At 35.1% G+C, this 16949-nt stretch overlaps 2 protein-coding genes across 2 annotated transcripts; both read left to right on the top strand.

Moving 5' to 3' along the window:
- Nucleotides 1-291: 291 nt before the first annotated feature.
- On the top strand, nt 292-12204 carry LOC110382606 (plasminogen activator inhibitor 2, macrophage). The gene is made up of 8 exons (XM_021343255.3): nt 292-453; nt 1958-2004; nt 8697-8815; nt 9370-10069; nt 10179-10384; nt 10759-10944; nt 11415-11553; nt 11730-12204. Exons 2-8 carry the CDS (start codon nt 1986-1988, stop codon nt 11915-11917), a joined length of 1557 nt encoding a protein of 518 aa, XP_021198930.2. The 5' UTR covers nt 292-453; nt 1958-1985; the 3' UTR covers nt 11918-12204.
- A 77-nt stretch (nt 12205-12281) lies between these two features.
- Nucleotides 12282-16147, top strand: LOC110382607 (uncharacterized). The gene is made up of 5 exons (XM_021343256.3): nt 12282-13015; nt 13266-13414; nt 13946-14179; nt 15130-15368; nt 15881-16147. The coding sequence occupies exons 1-5, from the start codon at nt 12346-12348 to the stop codon at nt 16086-16088; spliced, it is 1500 nt and encodes a 499-aa protein (XP_021198931.3). The 5' UTR covers nt 12282-12345; the 3' UTR covers nt 16089-16147.
- Nucleotides 16148-16949: the final 802 nt, after the last annotated feature.

The raw sequence follows: 16949 nt of genomic DNA, 5'->3' as shown, positions 1-16949 counted from the left end.
AACTGAGAATTTTTAACTGTCCTATCATTACATGTTATTCTACTACTAGGCTTACTACTTTCTAGAAAACGACTTTGTAGTAATCTATACTATTCTACAAAAATACTAGCCGATCAAGTATTAAGGCTTGTACCAATTTTCAATTCAACAATTTCATACTAAACCGACCAAACCAACGAACCTGCATGGCCACCCAACTGCAGAACAATAAAGCAATAGAAATGCACCATACGGCACCATGGCGCCTATTCTATGTCCACCGTAGCCTCTTCAAATATAACTGTTAAATGTCTAGATATAAACGCGGCTCGCCAGCTTCCGCGCACGTCATTCTCTATCCAACCGGGCTCAAGCGCAGCCGTACGTTCCCGCGCTTTTTTGACATTTACAAATTTAAAAAAAGAAGTGTATTTACTTTTTTAATTACATAGTGCCTGTGTTGCAAGCCTGCATGTAAGTAGTTGCAAACTATTTTAAGTCGGCCGTTGACATTTAGTAGAATGTAGGTCAAACTCGCTTTGTTATGCGTACCTTAACGGGCCCTTTTAAGGTTAAGCCTTTATTAATTCGTGGCTTAAGGTTTATTTTATGCTTTAGATTAATGGATTATATTAATATTGCTTTAGGTTAGTAGGTCTTGAGCTTTTGATCAAGGACTTATTTTATGTACTAGTTATTAAATCAATAAATAATTTCGGACAACAATTTCGACCTACTTTTTACGTTTTTAATTATCAAAGTATTTTTTTTATTCCTTCTAGAATAGTTGACTATTTTTTAACTTTAGCATTTAAAACTTGTTTTCAAACATGAGACTAACACAGAAATATGTAAGGACGAATATTTTTCTTAAATTCTTGTGCCTCGTGTTAGTTATGCACTGTCAACGGACATTAAGTATTATTTTTTAGTTAACACCTCGTCCTCCTTGAGTCGGTTTACTTATATCTTATTTAGGTAGATGACGATACCTCAGGATGTTTCCTTTGCTCGGCCGTGACCGAGGTTCTTAATTTATTTGTTATGTTGTAAACAATAAATAACTTTTATTAAAGAACGTTAATTAAGAGCAAAACATTGTAATGGTTGTTTTTCGGTCTATCTCAGAAAATAAAATATGTTTCGTTCTTTTAACATCAGTGGCAATATTTGAAGATCTACACAATACAGACTTATGTTATCGGAATGAAGAAATAACATAAAAAATACCTATTTTATTTCGTGGAAAAATAGCTAGCCAAACATGTCATAGATATTTATATTCGGCGCCTCTTTTGGGCAAATTATTAATTTGACAAAAGTTCAAGGTCGCCTCCACAGCTTATTGTCAATAAATCATTGTAAACCAACTCCCGATAATTAATACGGTCATAACTCGTTTGCACATCAACACTCAATTTAAACCTAACCGCCCAGACCATAAGACACATTTTTCTCTGACAGATAGATGATCGTTCTCTGTCAGTAAGTAGTAACGTTATTTAAATTCAAACGAGTTCGAATTTTCAATTTTCGAATAAAAAACTGGTCTTTAATATTATTATCATTTTTTTTTTATATTCAAAATTAAAATATTTTTATAATGTTTTTAATTAATTAGCGTGTCGAATAGGTATTTTTTTTTAAGTTTTTCTGTCAGTTAAGTATGAGTCAGAATATATTTTTGCTGAACTATTATTGGGTTGATTGTCCCTACTTATCTTCTCTTGTCATTGAAATAATCGTAAACAGAGGCATCGAGATTATTTGCTATCAAAATTTGAATAGACTGGTACAACTTTATTACCTACTTGGATATTTTATTTTACTCGAACCTTCGAAAATTATCGATTTCTGAACAATTTTGTTTTTATTATATTTTTAACATCGATTTGTGTTCATTTTATTACAAATTCATTAAACAATTTTAAACTTGACTTAAATATTTCAGCTCTAATAACGATTTTTGTTTTTCCAGATAATACGGACTAGCTGAAAAAGAAAAAATGCGCCCCTTATTGTTGGGTAAGTTTATTGAAAATACATACCTACTGAACTAACTTTTAAATAAGTAATAAATATTTTTCACGTCGACCTTCGGGATTCCGGTGTTACAGGATGGAACAAAGGAAAGTCAAAAGTTTCTTTGACAACTAATTTGAAATTGTAATTAAATCATTTGGCGAAACAAAAGCGAAATGCCGGTTTGTCAGCTTACTGGTTCTTTAGGCCATCTTCAAGTTAGTGTAGTAAGATAAACGTAGGACAGGAGTCATCTCTAAATTGGTACTTCATTTGTAAATGGAAACGTCTCAATTTTTTTTACTAATCTGCATATCAATTAAAATAATAAAAAAAAAACTCCTACAGTTATATGATTTATTCAAATCCTACATTAAATGACGTCATTATTATAACTAAGTATCCGTTTAAAAAATGGGGCACTGAAAATAAGATTTAGGTTGTTTAAGTTTCCAAGGGTCTAGGGATCGTCATGCTTAGCCTGCCTAGTTTGGAGATAATAAGTAAGAAACTTTTCTGTTTTGAAAAAAATCTCATTCTATTCTAAATATAAAATCACTCATGATACATTATCAATTAAACATTTCTACCAGTAAATGGTTGTTATGACAATTTGACCAACAAGTGCGTTTGCGCAGCGTTAGGACATATTCTATTTGTGTGAATTATCTAAGTTATGAGCTCATCTTTAAGATCGAACGTAAGATTGTAAAGATGTTTTTTATTGCAAGTATGCGAGGAATCTAAATTCTGAGGAGGTTGGTTTTATCGGTTAATGATTAAAAAAAAAAGAACTGTAGTTGGGTACTCATGCCTCGAGTGTCAACTAAACACATCAATAGGTATATAGGACCTTTTATGTAAACACTTTTGGTTAAAAAATATTAGTGTTTTAGTTAAGTCCTATTTAGTCTAAAAACAAGATAAATATTTAATTGATTCTAAGAAAACATACTTTTACAAAAAATGACTTTGACAAATGCAAAGTCAAATGCACTTTGTTGATAGGAATTTCAATGAATACCAATCAAATTATAGACATGAGGAAAAATTAAATTCAAAACATTCTGATCTGCTAAAGTTTATTAAAAGTAAAAATATAAGCTTATTCCGATCAAAATTGTAAATACATTTTAGAGTAATTTGTAGTAGTCCGATTAGTTTGTTTGACCTCATAAAACAGTATGAAAATGAGTGGCAGTACCTACGCACATCATAAAGATTAGGTATTTAGCCAGTATCAGACCGACTGAAAACTTTGATTGGAATCAAGATTGTCGTTAAATATTTTTCGCCAAGCTACGGGTCAACTTCGGCCGACTGTTTAGTCTGTAGTGTGTAAATACTCTAAGTATTAGTAAGCTAATCAAAAATATGAATACCTTTTATTACCTATTATAATTATACAAACGCAATTTTATAAACATGCAATTACAATGCATTGTTAACGATAGGATTATTGTAATTTTGTCTCGTATTACCATAGCTAGTGGCCTTCATTTACTTTAATTGTTATTATTGAGGTAGGCTTCATATCGTGCCAATAAGTACTTTCTGAGTAATTGTTCAAGCTAACAACGTGACTTGTCTATTACGACTAACATTGGTTTATGGCATTCGATTATATTGTTTGCAAAACATTGTAGGTAGGAGAATTTAAAAAATCTTGAAAATTGTTTTATGTTTTTACTAGAAAATGTGGTTTATATCCGTGAAAAGAACTTACGCATCCAAGTTTTTTTTTGTTATTTACTCGAGTAGGAACATGCAGAGTAAATGAACTCAAAATGTCACAGAAATCTCCTACAATTATCAACGTTTCATGCAAGAAAAAGGTCTCCAAATAGCGTTTATAAAGAATTTTTAAAACTACCAGCATTCCTCAAGGATATTATGAACATACCAGGCCCACAGACCCATATCGTTAACTGCATAAAATAGATGATCGTTAAGCCTTTAAGGTTCTGCCGCGAGTAATATTTCGCGCGTTTTAACCTCACCTACAAATTCCTATAAGTAAACTTCACAAGATGCGCAAAGGTTAGGTAGGTATTTATTATTAATTCTTCCCTGTGGCGTTGCCTGCGGTTGTAATTTTAAAGATTTTTTGCATTAAGAAATGTAGTAAACTCCTTTTAGGTGCCTTAGTAACATGTATGGGCCAATGCCGCCTGAGAATAAACGTATTTTGATTTTTAAATTCAATAGATATGCTATGTGTTAGTGGTAAAACTGTCCAGCTATTTTGGAAATCCTTATTTTAAAAGATGTACCTGCCTACATAAAAACAGTACCAGTTTTTACACTTCCAGTTCATAGTTACGTCTTTAGGGAAAAACCTAATACAATTTTCTAAACAAACAAACACTACAATTTTATTTATTTGTATTAGTTTAGAACTCAGCCTGTGTGCTTCTGAGAAGTTAATTTAAATTTCAATGTGGGACATCCGGCCGTTTAACAAAAACTATTGAGACAAAGGAGTCTCTCGTCTCCACATAACTCTTTGATACGTGACTGCATTCTTTCTGCATATAGGTACACAGTGCAACTGTTTTGTAAACAAATGTATTAAAAAAACATGCCTTATTGACCTTCAATGCAAAGAACCCTTTTTTGAGATTAAAAAGGCATTTTTTGGTTTCTAAAATCTTACCCTAAATATCGTAGTGTGGGTATGTAAGTGCAACTGTTTTGTAAACAAATAAACTCAAAACATGCCTTATTGACCTCCGATGCAAAGATCCCTATTTTGAAATAAAAAAGGCATTATTTTATTTCTAATAATCTAGAATTACCTACAATTCGTCGTAGTACAAAGTTACATCATGTTTTAAGTTTTGTTAAACTGTTAACTTGATTGTCAGTATCTATAATGAGCTACTTATATGTCATTGTTTTGTAATGCTAAACATAATTGCAATTGTTCATTTTTTTATCAATCTAACTTACCTATTTATTATAGGTATTCAATGAACGAATTAGTTATACAGCCTTACTTATAAACGTGAATTAAATGTAAGTAATACTTAAGGGCTGTTTAAGAAAATTCTTACTTACATTATTAACTAACATTTAATCACAACTTAAGAATTTCAGTAGTGATTAGTTAAAATGTTGCTTAGAAGGTGATTAGAGATTTTATAAGTAAGGGGGATAATGCTTAGTAATATTGACACTTGCAATCTTTAAAAAGTCATAAAAATCCGAAAGTTGACTTTAAAAGTCGTGTAATGAAGCAGAGATGCGTTTGTGCGCACGCGTCGATCTTGTCGCATGAATATTAATGTTCGCTCGCAGAACGAGATAGTAATACTGAATGCAGTTGCCATAATGTGTGAAACTTTATTCATGACAATTGCTTTTGTATTTGCGTTTGCTTGAAAGTCGATTTTATTGTATTGTTTGTCTGTGGCTTTACACATTGAAAAAAAGTTATACACGGAAATAAGTTTTCAACATACCTATCTGTTTTAAGTTAGATACTTAATACTAATTATCATAAAAGTCCTGAAATTTCGTTGCTTGCTTGAAAGCTTTAACCTTAGGAACTGATGTCCGATTTGAAAAATGATTTCAGTGTTAGCTACTCCATGCATTTGCAAGTAATTTTAAATCATGTTGAATTAATAAATTTCCTCGGGATATGGGTGATATCCCTGGTAGAAGATAAAAAGGTTTATAAAATACCAAAAAAAAATAATACTTATCTCTTTCAATTGACAACAATAGACTACCATAACCACAGAAAAGCGCATGGCGTAACGACCACAGTCTAAAAATTAAACAGCCGACAAATTCGATTAATTACACATTTCATTGCTCTCTGCGTACATTGTTTTACTCAGTATTTATACAGATACATAGAAATGCATGTGCAGTCACTCGGCGTACAATTATACAAGTATGTGCTAGTACTGGGAGTTAACAACAAAGTTTATTATTTTGCTCTGTGCCGCTGTGATTACTTTCGACTGAGGTATGCACTTAGAGAGCGAGGTACGGCGAGCAAAAATAATAGAAATAGATTTTTCAAAATATGTACCTATGTCTTCTTTTCTCCTTCTTCCTCCTGCCCTGTTCATTATTTTATTTGGGGTCGGCGCAATATGTCTTCCGCTTCCATTTTTCCCTGTCACTCGTCATACTGACACATGTGAAATTATTTCAATATATGTATGTATGTGCGGCTAAATAAATGGTTTAAATATTTCCAGCTAGTCATGTATTTTGTCTAACTTAGTGTTTGTTGTGTTGGAATATTTTATGTAACTGTATCTGTAAAAACTAAGGCTAAGCTTGATCAAAAATATGATCCATTAAGTAGCTGTCAATTGTGAAAAAAAACCCGGTTGATTGATCGTTAGTTGAATTTAATCCGTACTTTTTTGTGTCCTTTATTTGGGACTAAAGGTTTGACAGTGCATTAAGTATGGTATTGCCATAGGTAATTTTTTTGTCTCGTTATTTAAAGAAAAATAAAGAATGTACACGATAATTTTAACTTACACAATTTTCTAGTTCCTCATCTCTTGCAAAAATATCGAAAATTGGTAATGTGTCGATTAAATCAAAACACCATTGCTAAAATTCCTGATACTAAGCACCATTTATAACCGTCAAAAATCAAGTTTACGACAGATGACAATGACATCAAAACCCCCGTTAAATCACACATGTCAGTGCTAACATGGCTAAGTACTCACTTGCTGACGCTACTCGATCACAATGGGTAGGGTCAGCACAGTGCGTTCACCGCGGCGTGCTTTACTTTACCTCACATTGGACCAATCGCATGCCTTTCCCATGCTTTGTGTAGTTGTCTTTACTTTTACAACGTTCAGATGTAGGAGTGTTTAAGACTTGAGATTTGTAAGCCATTAGGTGCAGCAAATAGGTATTGTTGTTGGGCTAATGTATTTTTTTACTTGGAAATGAATCGTATTTTTTTTTAAAGTTCGAATTAAGAAATAACTGTAGGAAAAATGGAAGATCTTTATTTATAACATGCTCGGGAGCAGTTCTCTGTCGATCTCTCATCTTGAAAACGATCTCTCCATAGATTACATAGTGAATTATGTAAAAAATAATACGAGTGTCACCGAGAGAGTGGAAAAATTTCTAAATATTTATTGTACGATGTTTGCATGAATGAGTGATAAATTCTACGAATCCTCCAACGACCCACCGATAGCGTGAAACATTCCCAAAAACAATATTTGGCATTTCCTTTTCCCTAAAATTATCTTAATGCACAGTTATGGCATCTGTTTATTTCCCAAATATATTAAATACTACTTTATACTTCATAGTATAAGAAAGTCTTTCCCCCATTACTTTACCTCTACGGTAACACAAATGCATACCGTTGCAGCACCAAGCCACCGTGACGCCGCACCCACAGTCCCGTACTCCGCGCTGCCGATAATCTGCACGCAATCGCACTGCAAGCACACTGCAATTAGTGTAATTACTCACTAATGCGATGCTGTTGTGCGATTAATGAAATGGTGATAATTAGGATAGTGGTCGAAGTTTCTAGTCACAAATAGACATTATAGGTTGGCGTCGAAGATGTGTGCTACAACATTTTTTAAATATAATGCTACTTATTTTTTGTGATCTCAACAAAATCTTTTTTTCAAAAACGTCAAAAGTAAGAAAATAACTGATAAAATATAAAAGAAAATGACCACGTACTTTAACACTACACCTCTCTTTGTCAAGTATCCAATGATAGACTGAAAGCTGGGAAGATATATAAATACGAAGATATTTCTTTAGAAAATGACTGATATTTTTATAATCTTATAGCTATTCTATGTAAGCTATATTATACAAGCTATTCTAATTTGTCGAATAAAACCAGTGAAGTGCGAAATAAAGATGTCTACTAAGCACTATCTCATAAACGAGTAACTGCCTGGATTAATTGCGCAATCATCATAAACCTACTATTATACAGCTTGGCAATAAATTCTAATTTTATGCATATATCGCGAGATGACTTTATGCGAACAATAAATCGAAAACTTTCACGAAGAAGAAATCGCTTTCTCGAGAAAGCTGAACGTTCTAGACTAGATGAAAACATGTATTGGAACTTGTTTTCGATACTATGTAAAATGCAAAATATTAAAAGTTACCCACATCTCGAGATGTCTCTAGAACCAGTCTCATATCGATACTGTCCGGAACAGTTACATCGAGAATTAATCGAGTCAATATTAAGGACATGGCTTGTTGACAACTCGGTAATGAGGCTAATATGGCAAATGATCGCGTAAATGTGAACGTTAAGAATGTTAGTGCAACTGGTATATTGATGATGGAAATATTTTGAAGTGCTTGCATTCGATGCATGTTGGATTAGATTTGTTTCGGTGCCGTAACGATTTTAATAAAGTATCGCAGTAACGGGAGTCTTTGATAATGTTTTTACCATTCGGGGATGACGATTCGAGTTATATCTTACAACTTCTTAACTACATAATTCATTTACGGAGTTCCGTCTTACTTTGGTTTTGGTTACTTGCCAGAATTGCATTTAAGTTTTCCTTCTCTGAGACGTGATCATATTATTAATGCTTGTTGTTTTGAGTAATTTTATTTTATTATCTTCGCTAAACCAACCTTTCCTCAAGGACAATGTCATATGCTTCATCAGTTAACAATATTATTCCTTTACATTCCAGTGCTGTTCGTGGTTGGTCTAAGCAGCGCGCGATGGCTTCGCGGCGGTCGCTCCACAGCGCCCAAAGACACCAGCTTCGTAGGAGAAGCCACCAGTGAACTGTCCACAGCTATCTTCCAGGTAAACATCATCTATCATCATTATGTTGAATGTGTCTTTAGTAAGCCCCGAGACCATATATGATAGAACTTTTTGTAGTTTTCTGAGAGTTAGTTTGCAGATAATAGTTTTGTTTAGAACTTGGCTTTGTCAACTCATTCCTCTTCTTTTGTATTATAGATACAATACGAACGTTTAAAACCAGAATTTAATAAGGAACTTTCTTAACATGGCAGTTTTCCCCAGTAATGGTTATTAAACCATATACGGTGGTATATAAGTAAGTGGATAAGACAGTGGTACACGACATGGGTTCCAGTCAATAGCCACTCTAATTGTTTCGCTGCAGGCCTAATTGATGTCGAGTATGTAGTTACGAAGGAATGTGGAGATCGAAGCGACCACGAATGTTTTCACAAAGGCTAGCGTTCTTGGTAATAATAGCATGGCAACAACTAAGCAAAGAGATATTCTGTACAAACTTTAATTTTCTTCATAAGTTTATAGAAAGTATACAAGTGAGGTTGATGTGTTTGGAATGTCTTATATAGTAAAGTTTTATGTTTCATTTGCAGGGTTACATCGACGATGACAAAAACATCGCGTTCTCACCCCTCGGCTACTCAGCAATCCTGGCTATCCTCGCAGAAGGTGCCCGTGGTGAGACGAGGGAACAGCTGGTGTCCGCCCTACACTTGCCTCAAGACCCCAACCTTACAAGAAAGACATACCGTTTCATTATGGAAAGGCTAAAGAACAACCACGAGTACAAATACAACCAGCCAGAGCTGAAGAACTATTTCTACATTTACAAAAACTACACGATCAATGATGACTACAAAAAGATTCTAGAAGACTACTACCTGACTGAAGTGAGGTCCGTCGAGCGTTATAATCCTGAACAGCACATGCATGATGATGAAGAAGATAAGGGTGAATTCACAATTGAAATCTCTGACAAGACTCAAGATAACAAAAATGAAGAAATTCCAGAAATGATGCCTCCTAAAGAAACTGATGAGAAACTTATCTCATTTGCTGTTGACGACATTCCTGAGAAAGTAGACATTTCCCACATGGATTACAAACCCGCAAAGAACATTAAGGAAAAGATCAAGCTTGTGAAGACTTTCCCTAAGAAGACTGAATCAGAGGATGATGAGGAAACTATGGTGGCTGTTGAGGCGAGGAATCACGCTAGGAGCCTTAAAACTTTGAACGAAGTCCGCGATGTTTCGTCCAGCCTTTCCGTGAACAGCGTGGGAAAGAAATCAAGTGAGTTTTTTGTTGCATTGGGTTTAAGCATGACGTGATCTTAAAACTAGTTGCAAATCAAAAGAAAAAAATATAAACAGAAATTTCATCTTTGTCATTTTTGTTTCAGCATCAATCTCCGACTCCTTAATGATCATCTTCAACGGCATGTACTTCCGTGGCTCTTGGAAGACTCCCTTCGACTTTGTGGAACCTGGCGTGTTCTACAAGTCCAACACTGAGAAGAAGCAGGTCACCATGATGAAAGCTAGAGGCACCTACAAGACTGGGTCGCTGCCTGAGCTTGATGCTGAGGCTATCAAGCTTCCTTATGATGTAAGTGTGGTTATAATATGGCAAATTGTATAGGAAATCCACGGAAAAAAAAGAATAAAATAATAGACAGTTTTTGTAGTGTCAACTTACCACATCAGATGCCAATGCAAAATAAATCTTTGGCTTTTATTACTAAACCTCACTCAAAAGTTGTGACGGTTAAATTATATGTATGACAAAGACAAAGCAAAAAGACATTTATTTTTGCAACTATGGGAACAATAATGTTGTTACATAAGTGTATCGAAACGTATGGTTAAACCATGAGACTTCAAATGACTGAAAATGACCAGAATGATAAATACGGGTAATCTCCAATTTTAAAAAGATACAATAATGCTATTATTTACTTTAACCATGAACATTTCTTCCAGGGTGGTCGCTACGCCTTGCTGCTGGTGGTACCCCGAACTCGCGACGGTCTGACCCGCCTCACCGCCGACCTGCCCATCACACCACTCTCCGACATTCAAGAGAGCTTACAGGACGAACAACTGCAGATTTCCATTCCTACCTTCTCTGTGGAGACTACCACTAAGCCTGTCGCTGCGTTGGCTAAGGTTTGTTGCATTAAAATTATTACTATTACTTCTAAGGGATTAAAATATGGTTCGTTTTTGACACCACATAGGGTTGGGTATTTGTAAAAATAATTTGGTAAAAATCGTAACTACGAAAACTGTCATTGTTGAGATAATTTTATTTTAAAACGCTTATATTAGCTTCACTTGTCACTATGTATGTATGTAAGAAAATCTTGCAATCTTAATTTGACTCACTTTTCGGCCTTCAATTAGGATGAAATTTTGCACACGTTGTAAGTTTGATGACAACAGGTACATGACTAGCTATGAAACGTTACAAAAAGCGCGTTTTTTTAATAGCTTCTCCTAATTTTACCTAATATTTTTTTACTTTATTCAACTTATATTCATTAACTCGTTCTAGTCCATCCGGCGTTTAGAACATACCTATATTTTCAATTTTATTTAATTACATTTATTAAACAATAATTTTCTTCTGCATACAGTTTGGAGTGAGCAATATCTTCAGCCGTGACGCGGACCTGACCGGCGTGTCTTCCGACGAGGGTCTGTTCGTGCAGGAGCTGGTACAACATGTGGCTGTGCGCGTCGACGATGCGGACAGCTCTGCTTCTCAAATTGCAGGTCCGTTAAATTAATATCAATTTTAAAATGAGAAATACTCGATTTTGTCAAATATTTACTGTTGAAGAATTCCAAAATAATTTTCGCATTTCATTATGGTTTGATACCATTAAAATAATTCATTCATTCATTAAAATTTTACTCACGGTAACTAAATAATTTGTCTATATTCACAGCTGCCAACCCTGTAATGGAGATGTCGAAGAACTTGCCTCTTGCGCCATCCAAGCCTCTCCGCAAGTTCAACGTGGAACATCCCTTCATCTTCTACATCCTCGATACTCTTGATAACCTAGTCGTAGTCGCTGGCAAGGTCATTGACCCCGAGAAACCATTCTCCATCGATGACGAGGTTCCCGTCTGAACTCTGAAGTTTTAACTCCTTACCGCCATCTTTTGGTGTTTCTTTTTCATACTCTGAAGAGTTGTCAACGTCTGCCTTCGGCATTCTCGAGAGCCCACCCGTTTTACTCGTATTTTGATGTATTTTTATACCTTGCTGTGAGATTTGTACAAGTTTCCAATAAAAGACCAGATGCATTTGATTATGAAAAAGTACACAGCGTAGTTTGTAAGTTAGGTTTAAGTTATTATTTATTTTTTGTAATGTTGTGATATGGTTAAGATTAAATTATTTATTTGAATTGGCAACTTTTGTTTTCTTGTTACCTGCTCAAATACCCTCGCACTATAATTTATCAAAAAAATGTTATTCTAGTGAGGGTAATTTCGTTTAGTCTCCTAACGGCTTCAATTCTCACGCACATTAACGGTCATGCTGGTCGTGGCCGAATGTATTTAAAGATTTACGATTATTGCATTAGATATAGTTTTAATATTATGGCGCCTACAAAACACGACGCAGATAAGGAAAACGTACATCGAACTAGAATACCATTACCGAAAGATCCATTGCCTGCGCTGCCGAAACGTCTGTTGGTGGATAGCAAGGGAAATCAAAAGCAACCCATTGCTCCACTAAGAAGTGCATTGAGGCCTTTGAACACACAGAGTCAACCAAAACCTGGTCCAAGTAAAGTGGTTCCTCAACATTCAAAGCCGTCTTTTACAATTGACGCGAAGCATGTGACACTAAGGCAAAGAGAAGGCAACTCAGACTTTCACTACACTGTCTTCAGAGACAAGCATGTGGTAAGAAATCCAAGTATCATAAGTATTAGCGATGATGAGAACGTTGAAAAAGAAAATCCGCGTTATTGTGTTGAGAATAAAAAGAAAAATAATTTGGGTGCCGGATTGAGTGCAGTTACTCCGCATTTGGAAGCTAACTTGGAGTCTAATCGTATTAGAAATATTAAGAGGAGTCTTAAAAGACCACATAGCAGGGAGCTGCAGGGTTTGTCTCCACCTCCTGCAAAACCTGGCAAATTCGATGAGAATGTGAAACGCCGTTTGCAATTCAAGGAACGTTTGGTCGACAGATTGGATACGCCTGATTACTGTAAGTAGAAATTTGTGATTTCAACTCTCATCGTTTTGTGTATTCGAATGTGCATACACCATAGTATTATCGTACGGTTTTACAAGTAAGATATATGAAATAAGTAATCATTTAGACATTAGGTAACTATTTACAACCTTTGACAAATCAGTCAATTGTTTCTTTAACACCTAGTTATTTAAGGACTGTTGTACTGATTCCATCAAATGGATAAAACAGGAGACGTGGCTATTAAAAAGTGTTGTTTTAGGGAAGAGATCGTATATGCAATGCTTGAACCGGGACTATACACTCGATGTGTTTGATTATCTTCTGGCTGTGGAATGCAAGCCCTTGGATTTGCCCCGAACTTCTAGCATCACGAGAGCTTGTGTCATCAATTGGCTTATTAAAGTTAATGTAAGTTGAATATGATTCTATTACTTCACATTAAGGGTTAGTGATTCAAATGATTAACTCTGTTATTGGAAAATACAATTAATTGTAGCTATCCCTTTGCATTATTGTAAAACTTTACTGTTATTCTCGAGAAAATACTTTTTCTTAGAAATGGTTGCGCAGTCTCCTACTTTATTTGTATGAGCACCAATCCATTCATACACTACGTCTTGCTTCAAAATCGTGAGAGGCAACAAAGCAGGAAATTACTGTATAGGTTAGGTACCTACATAATATATCTAAATGAAGGAATATCCAAAGTCCCCGGTTATTGTTATTTCCCTGAGCAGCAGCTGATTAAACAAATTGGAATTGGAACAACAATTAAACGCAGGCATTTATTAGTTTCAAAAATAAGTTTTAGTTTAAGGGACCATTTTTAACACTGGAAGCCATGCTAAATTCCCTAACCATGACCTGACCTTTCATATCTTCTGCAACTTTTCGGGTTGTCTGGATCGTAACAATACTGTTCACCCACTTTTATTCCAGGGTGCCGACGGCAATCCAGCAATCATACAAGCAGCATGTTGGTACTTGGATTCGATCCTGGGCACTGGCCACGTTCAGCTCAATAAGCTACAGCTGGTAGCAGCAGCTTGCTATTGGATAGCTCAGAAAGTCAATGGCCCTTACGTTTCGGCTACGAAGCTCGTCAAATACTCGAACAACGCGTTCACGGCTCCTCAACTGTTGGCTGCTGAAAAAGCTATTCTGATACGATTGGTAAGTCTGCTCATTTTATACTAGAATCTGAGGAAATTGGTAAAATAAATATTGATTATTGCTTCAACTAGCTACGTTTCTTTTTTTTCTTTTAGTCTAGTTATAAGATTATTTAATTTAAATGTAAACATATTTACATAACACTTAAAAATAATAAAAACTTATACATACAACTATATACAATGTAAAACATATAAATAATTAACTAGCTATGTTAATTACATAATGAATCAAATTGAATATGTGGCCGAACATTGTTCATTTGGAAATGGACTAGCATTTGACTATTCATATTTTTTGTCTAAAAAGTAATTGTAAGTCACACATCGCTCACACTTTCTAAGCTGGTAAAAAAAATTATAACCTGGTCAGAAACTAGTCCATATGAGATCGTTTTTCCTAAAGATAATCTGGTTTTGCCAGCGTTTATCCTCAATCCTCCGACCCATGACCCTCAAGGGTAACAGGTTTCTGTTATTTTATCAAAAATATGCATATTTTAAAATAGTTATACTGGTTCTATCTCACACAGATAATATTTTATTCATAGTCATAGCATAAACTTCTAAAAAATTACAACATCAAAAGCTATGGAATTAATGCAGCCCAGCCCATCGACCATGATGTGGAAAGGGCTAGGCAAATGATAATGCTGATGAATGACCAAAGCAAAATTTACGTTATTGTACTCTATAAATCTTTTTACTTATTTATTTATACTTTATGCACAATGTTAAACAGACGGGACTTAACCCTTTATGCGTTCTCTGCCAATCTACCTTATTGGTGGTGAAATATAAATTTTAGGTGCAACACTGTTAGAGATTTTTAATGCAAGGAAAAAATCCCATAAGTCTATAAGTACACAAATAAAATAAATTATTTACAACAAAGAGAGGATATAAACTACTGTATTTATAATTATGTTTGTAAACATTTTATCATTGCAGAAGTTTCCCCGCCAACCAGTGGTAGCCCAAGACTACATAACCTACCTATCCTGGTGGTGCGACAGCCAGAACGCTGGTGAGATCGAGGTAGCCGCCACGTTCCTCGCCACTTGTGGTATCATGGTGGACCGTCACCTATGTGATGAGTACCCATCGGTCATCGCTGCGGCTGCTGTCAGAAATGCACTTCTGCTGTTGGAAAAGGCGGATAGAATGCAAAGACTGAAAATGTGTACCATGTATGTATCATGATTTGTATAAGAGTACCTACCCGCAGACTGTAAGCTAAACAGTGGAGTGATAGGTGACTCGATGGTTGACAAAGCTTTTTTTAAAGAAAGTCTTGATTCCGATCTAAGTTTTCAGTCGATCTGATAATGGTTTAATACCTGATCTTTGTAATGTGAGTATAACCATTCATCTTCATACTGATTTATGACCCTGAACCAACTAATATGGGCCGACTAAGAGTTTGTTTTGTGCGGAAACTCTAAACCTTCCTGATTAATCACTAAGTATCACGGATTACGGTGAATAGCGCCGATGGAGAATTTGTTTTGACTGTTTATAGTGGGCAATGTGGCCTCCAGCGGCACTCCTACCTCGCCTGAGTGGAGGGGGTCTGGGAATCTATGGCGTCCAGTCCCCCACCGGCGATTGCCCGCCTCACGGCAGGCCTCTTATGCCTCCCCCCAGTGGGGAGGGCAATGTGGCCTGGGTGCTTAAATTGAAGTTTGTTTTCACTTTACAGATACCAGGTAGCAGAGACGAAAGCAGCAGATTTCCCTCTAACTTGTTCTATCTTACGTCGAGCGGTACGAACAGTGGCTGCTCCTGTCTTCGAGTATAAGGCTCCATTGGAACACTTCAGTATGGCCCCGGGTCGCATCGCCCAGAGGGTTATAACTGCTGCCAATGAATTTGCCGTGCTAGATGCTAGGAATACTGAAGGGCGTTAGGTTAATATTTTTTTTATGTAGAATAAATTATGTCTAGTATTAAGTGGTTTGGCGTTATAGAATAATGTGTGAAATTACAGGTAACATTGCTTTTTCCATACTTTAGGCCAAGTTCACCGACATAAAAGTTAGTTCTCTTAAAACAACAGTTAACAACGAATTTTCATGTTTGATTTTTAAAGTGTTGTTTTAAGAAAACGGACGTTAATGTTGAACTTGGGTCTTAGTATTGTACCAGATATTCTTTTTAAAGCGTATGTGTAAAAAAAGAGATAAAGGCTCTAGAAAAATAACAAAAAAGAACTGGAATAATATGATTTTACAAATGTTAAGTATTAAATAATAGTCCCGTTATAGATTGGATTTATATGTAAGTCGTTGACCGACGATAGAATGTGACTGAACTTTACAAACTGACTGATTTAATGACAATCGATTTTAATATGACATTACAAAACGACATTTTTTCAAGACTGACAAATATTTTACGACTGATTAGACTAGAACAATAAAAAGAGACTTTATATATTTGTGATAGGTCCAATTTGATGATATATTTATAACTTAGCATAGTACAGTCAGCTCCAAAATTATCTGAATTTCCAAAACTTGCACCTGTTAATTATAAAATTACCTAAAAATAGGTACTGGTGCTGAAAATATGCTTTTTCAAAAGTAGCTAAGCAACGTTTAATTTTGAAAGCAGCTGAGTAAGACTTGTTTAAAAGCGTCTTTAAATATTATTTTATAAATCATCTTAATTTAGTTAACTATTTTTAAATCTCTTTACTCTAGCGGAAATTATCTTATTTGAATATTTTCCTTCCCTTTTTCTATAATGTTTCCCTTTCATTTCATTCC

This window comes from Helicoverpa armigera, chromosome 23 (genome assembly GCF_030705265.1).
Source record: "Helicoverpa armigera isolate CAAS_96S chromosome 23, ASM3070526v1, whole genome shotgun sequence".
In the NCBI taxonomy this organism is placed as follows: domain Eukaryota; kingdom Metazoa; phylum Arthropoda; class Insecta; order Lepidoptera; family Noctuidae; genus Helicoverpa; species Helicoverpa armigera.
The sequence above is the reverse complement of the archived record's forward strand: the minus strand, read 5'-3'. Positions and strand labels throughout refer to the sequence as shown.

What these genes read in the sequence shown, in the direction of transcription:
- LOC110382606 (XM_021343255.3), top strand. An exon ending in TGTCCACAGCTATCTTCCAG is followed by an intron (nt 8,816 to 9,369) that starts GTAAACATCATC and finishes TTTCATTTGCAG; the next exon opens with GGTTACATCGACGATGACAA. An exon ending in CTGTCGCTGCGTTGGCTAAG is followed by an intron (nt 10,945 to 11,414) that starts GTTTGTTGCATT and finishes TTCTGCATACAG; the next exon opens with TTTGGAGTGAGCAATATCTT.
- LOC110382607 (XM_021343256.3), top strand. Translation starts at nt 12,346, where the DNA reads ATGTATTTAAAGATTTACGATTATTGCATTAGATATAGTTTTAATATT. An exon ending in ATTGGATACGCCTGATTACT is followed by an intron (nt 13,016 to 13,265) that starts GTAAGTAGAAAT and finishes GTGTTGTTTTAG; the next exon opens with GGAAGAGATCGTATATGCAA. An exon ending in ATTGGCTTATTAAAGTTAAT is followed by an intron (nt 13,415 to 13,945) that starts GTAAGTTGAATA and finishes CTTTTATTCCAG; the next exon opens with GGTGCCGACGGCAATCCAGC.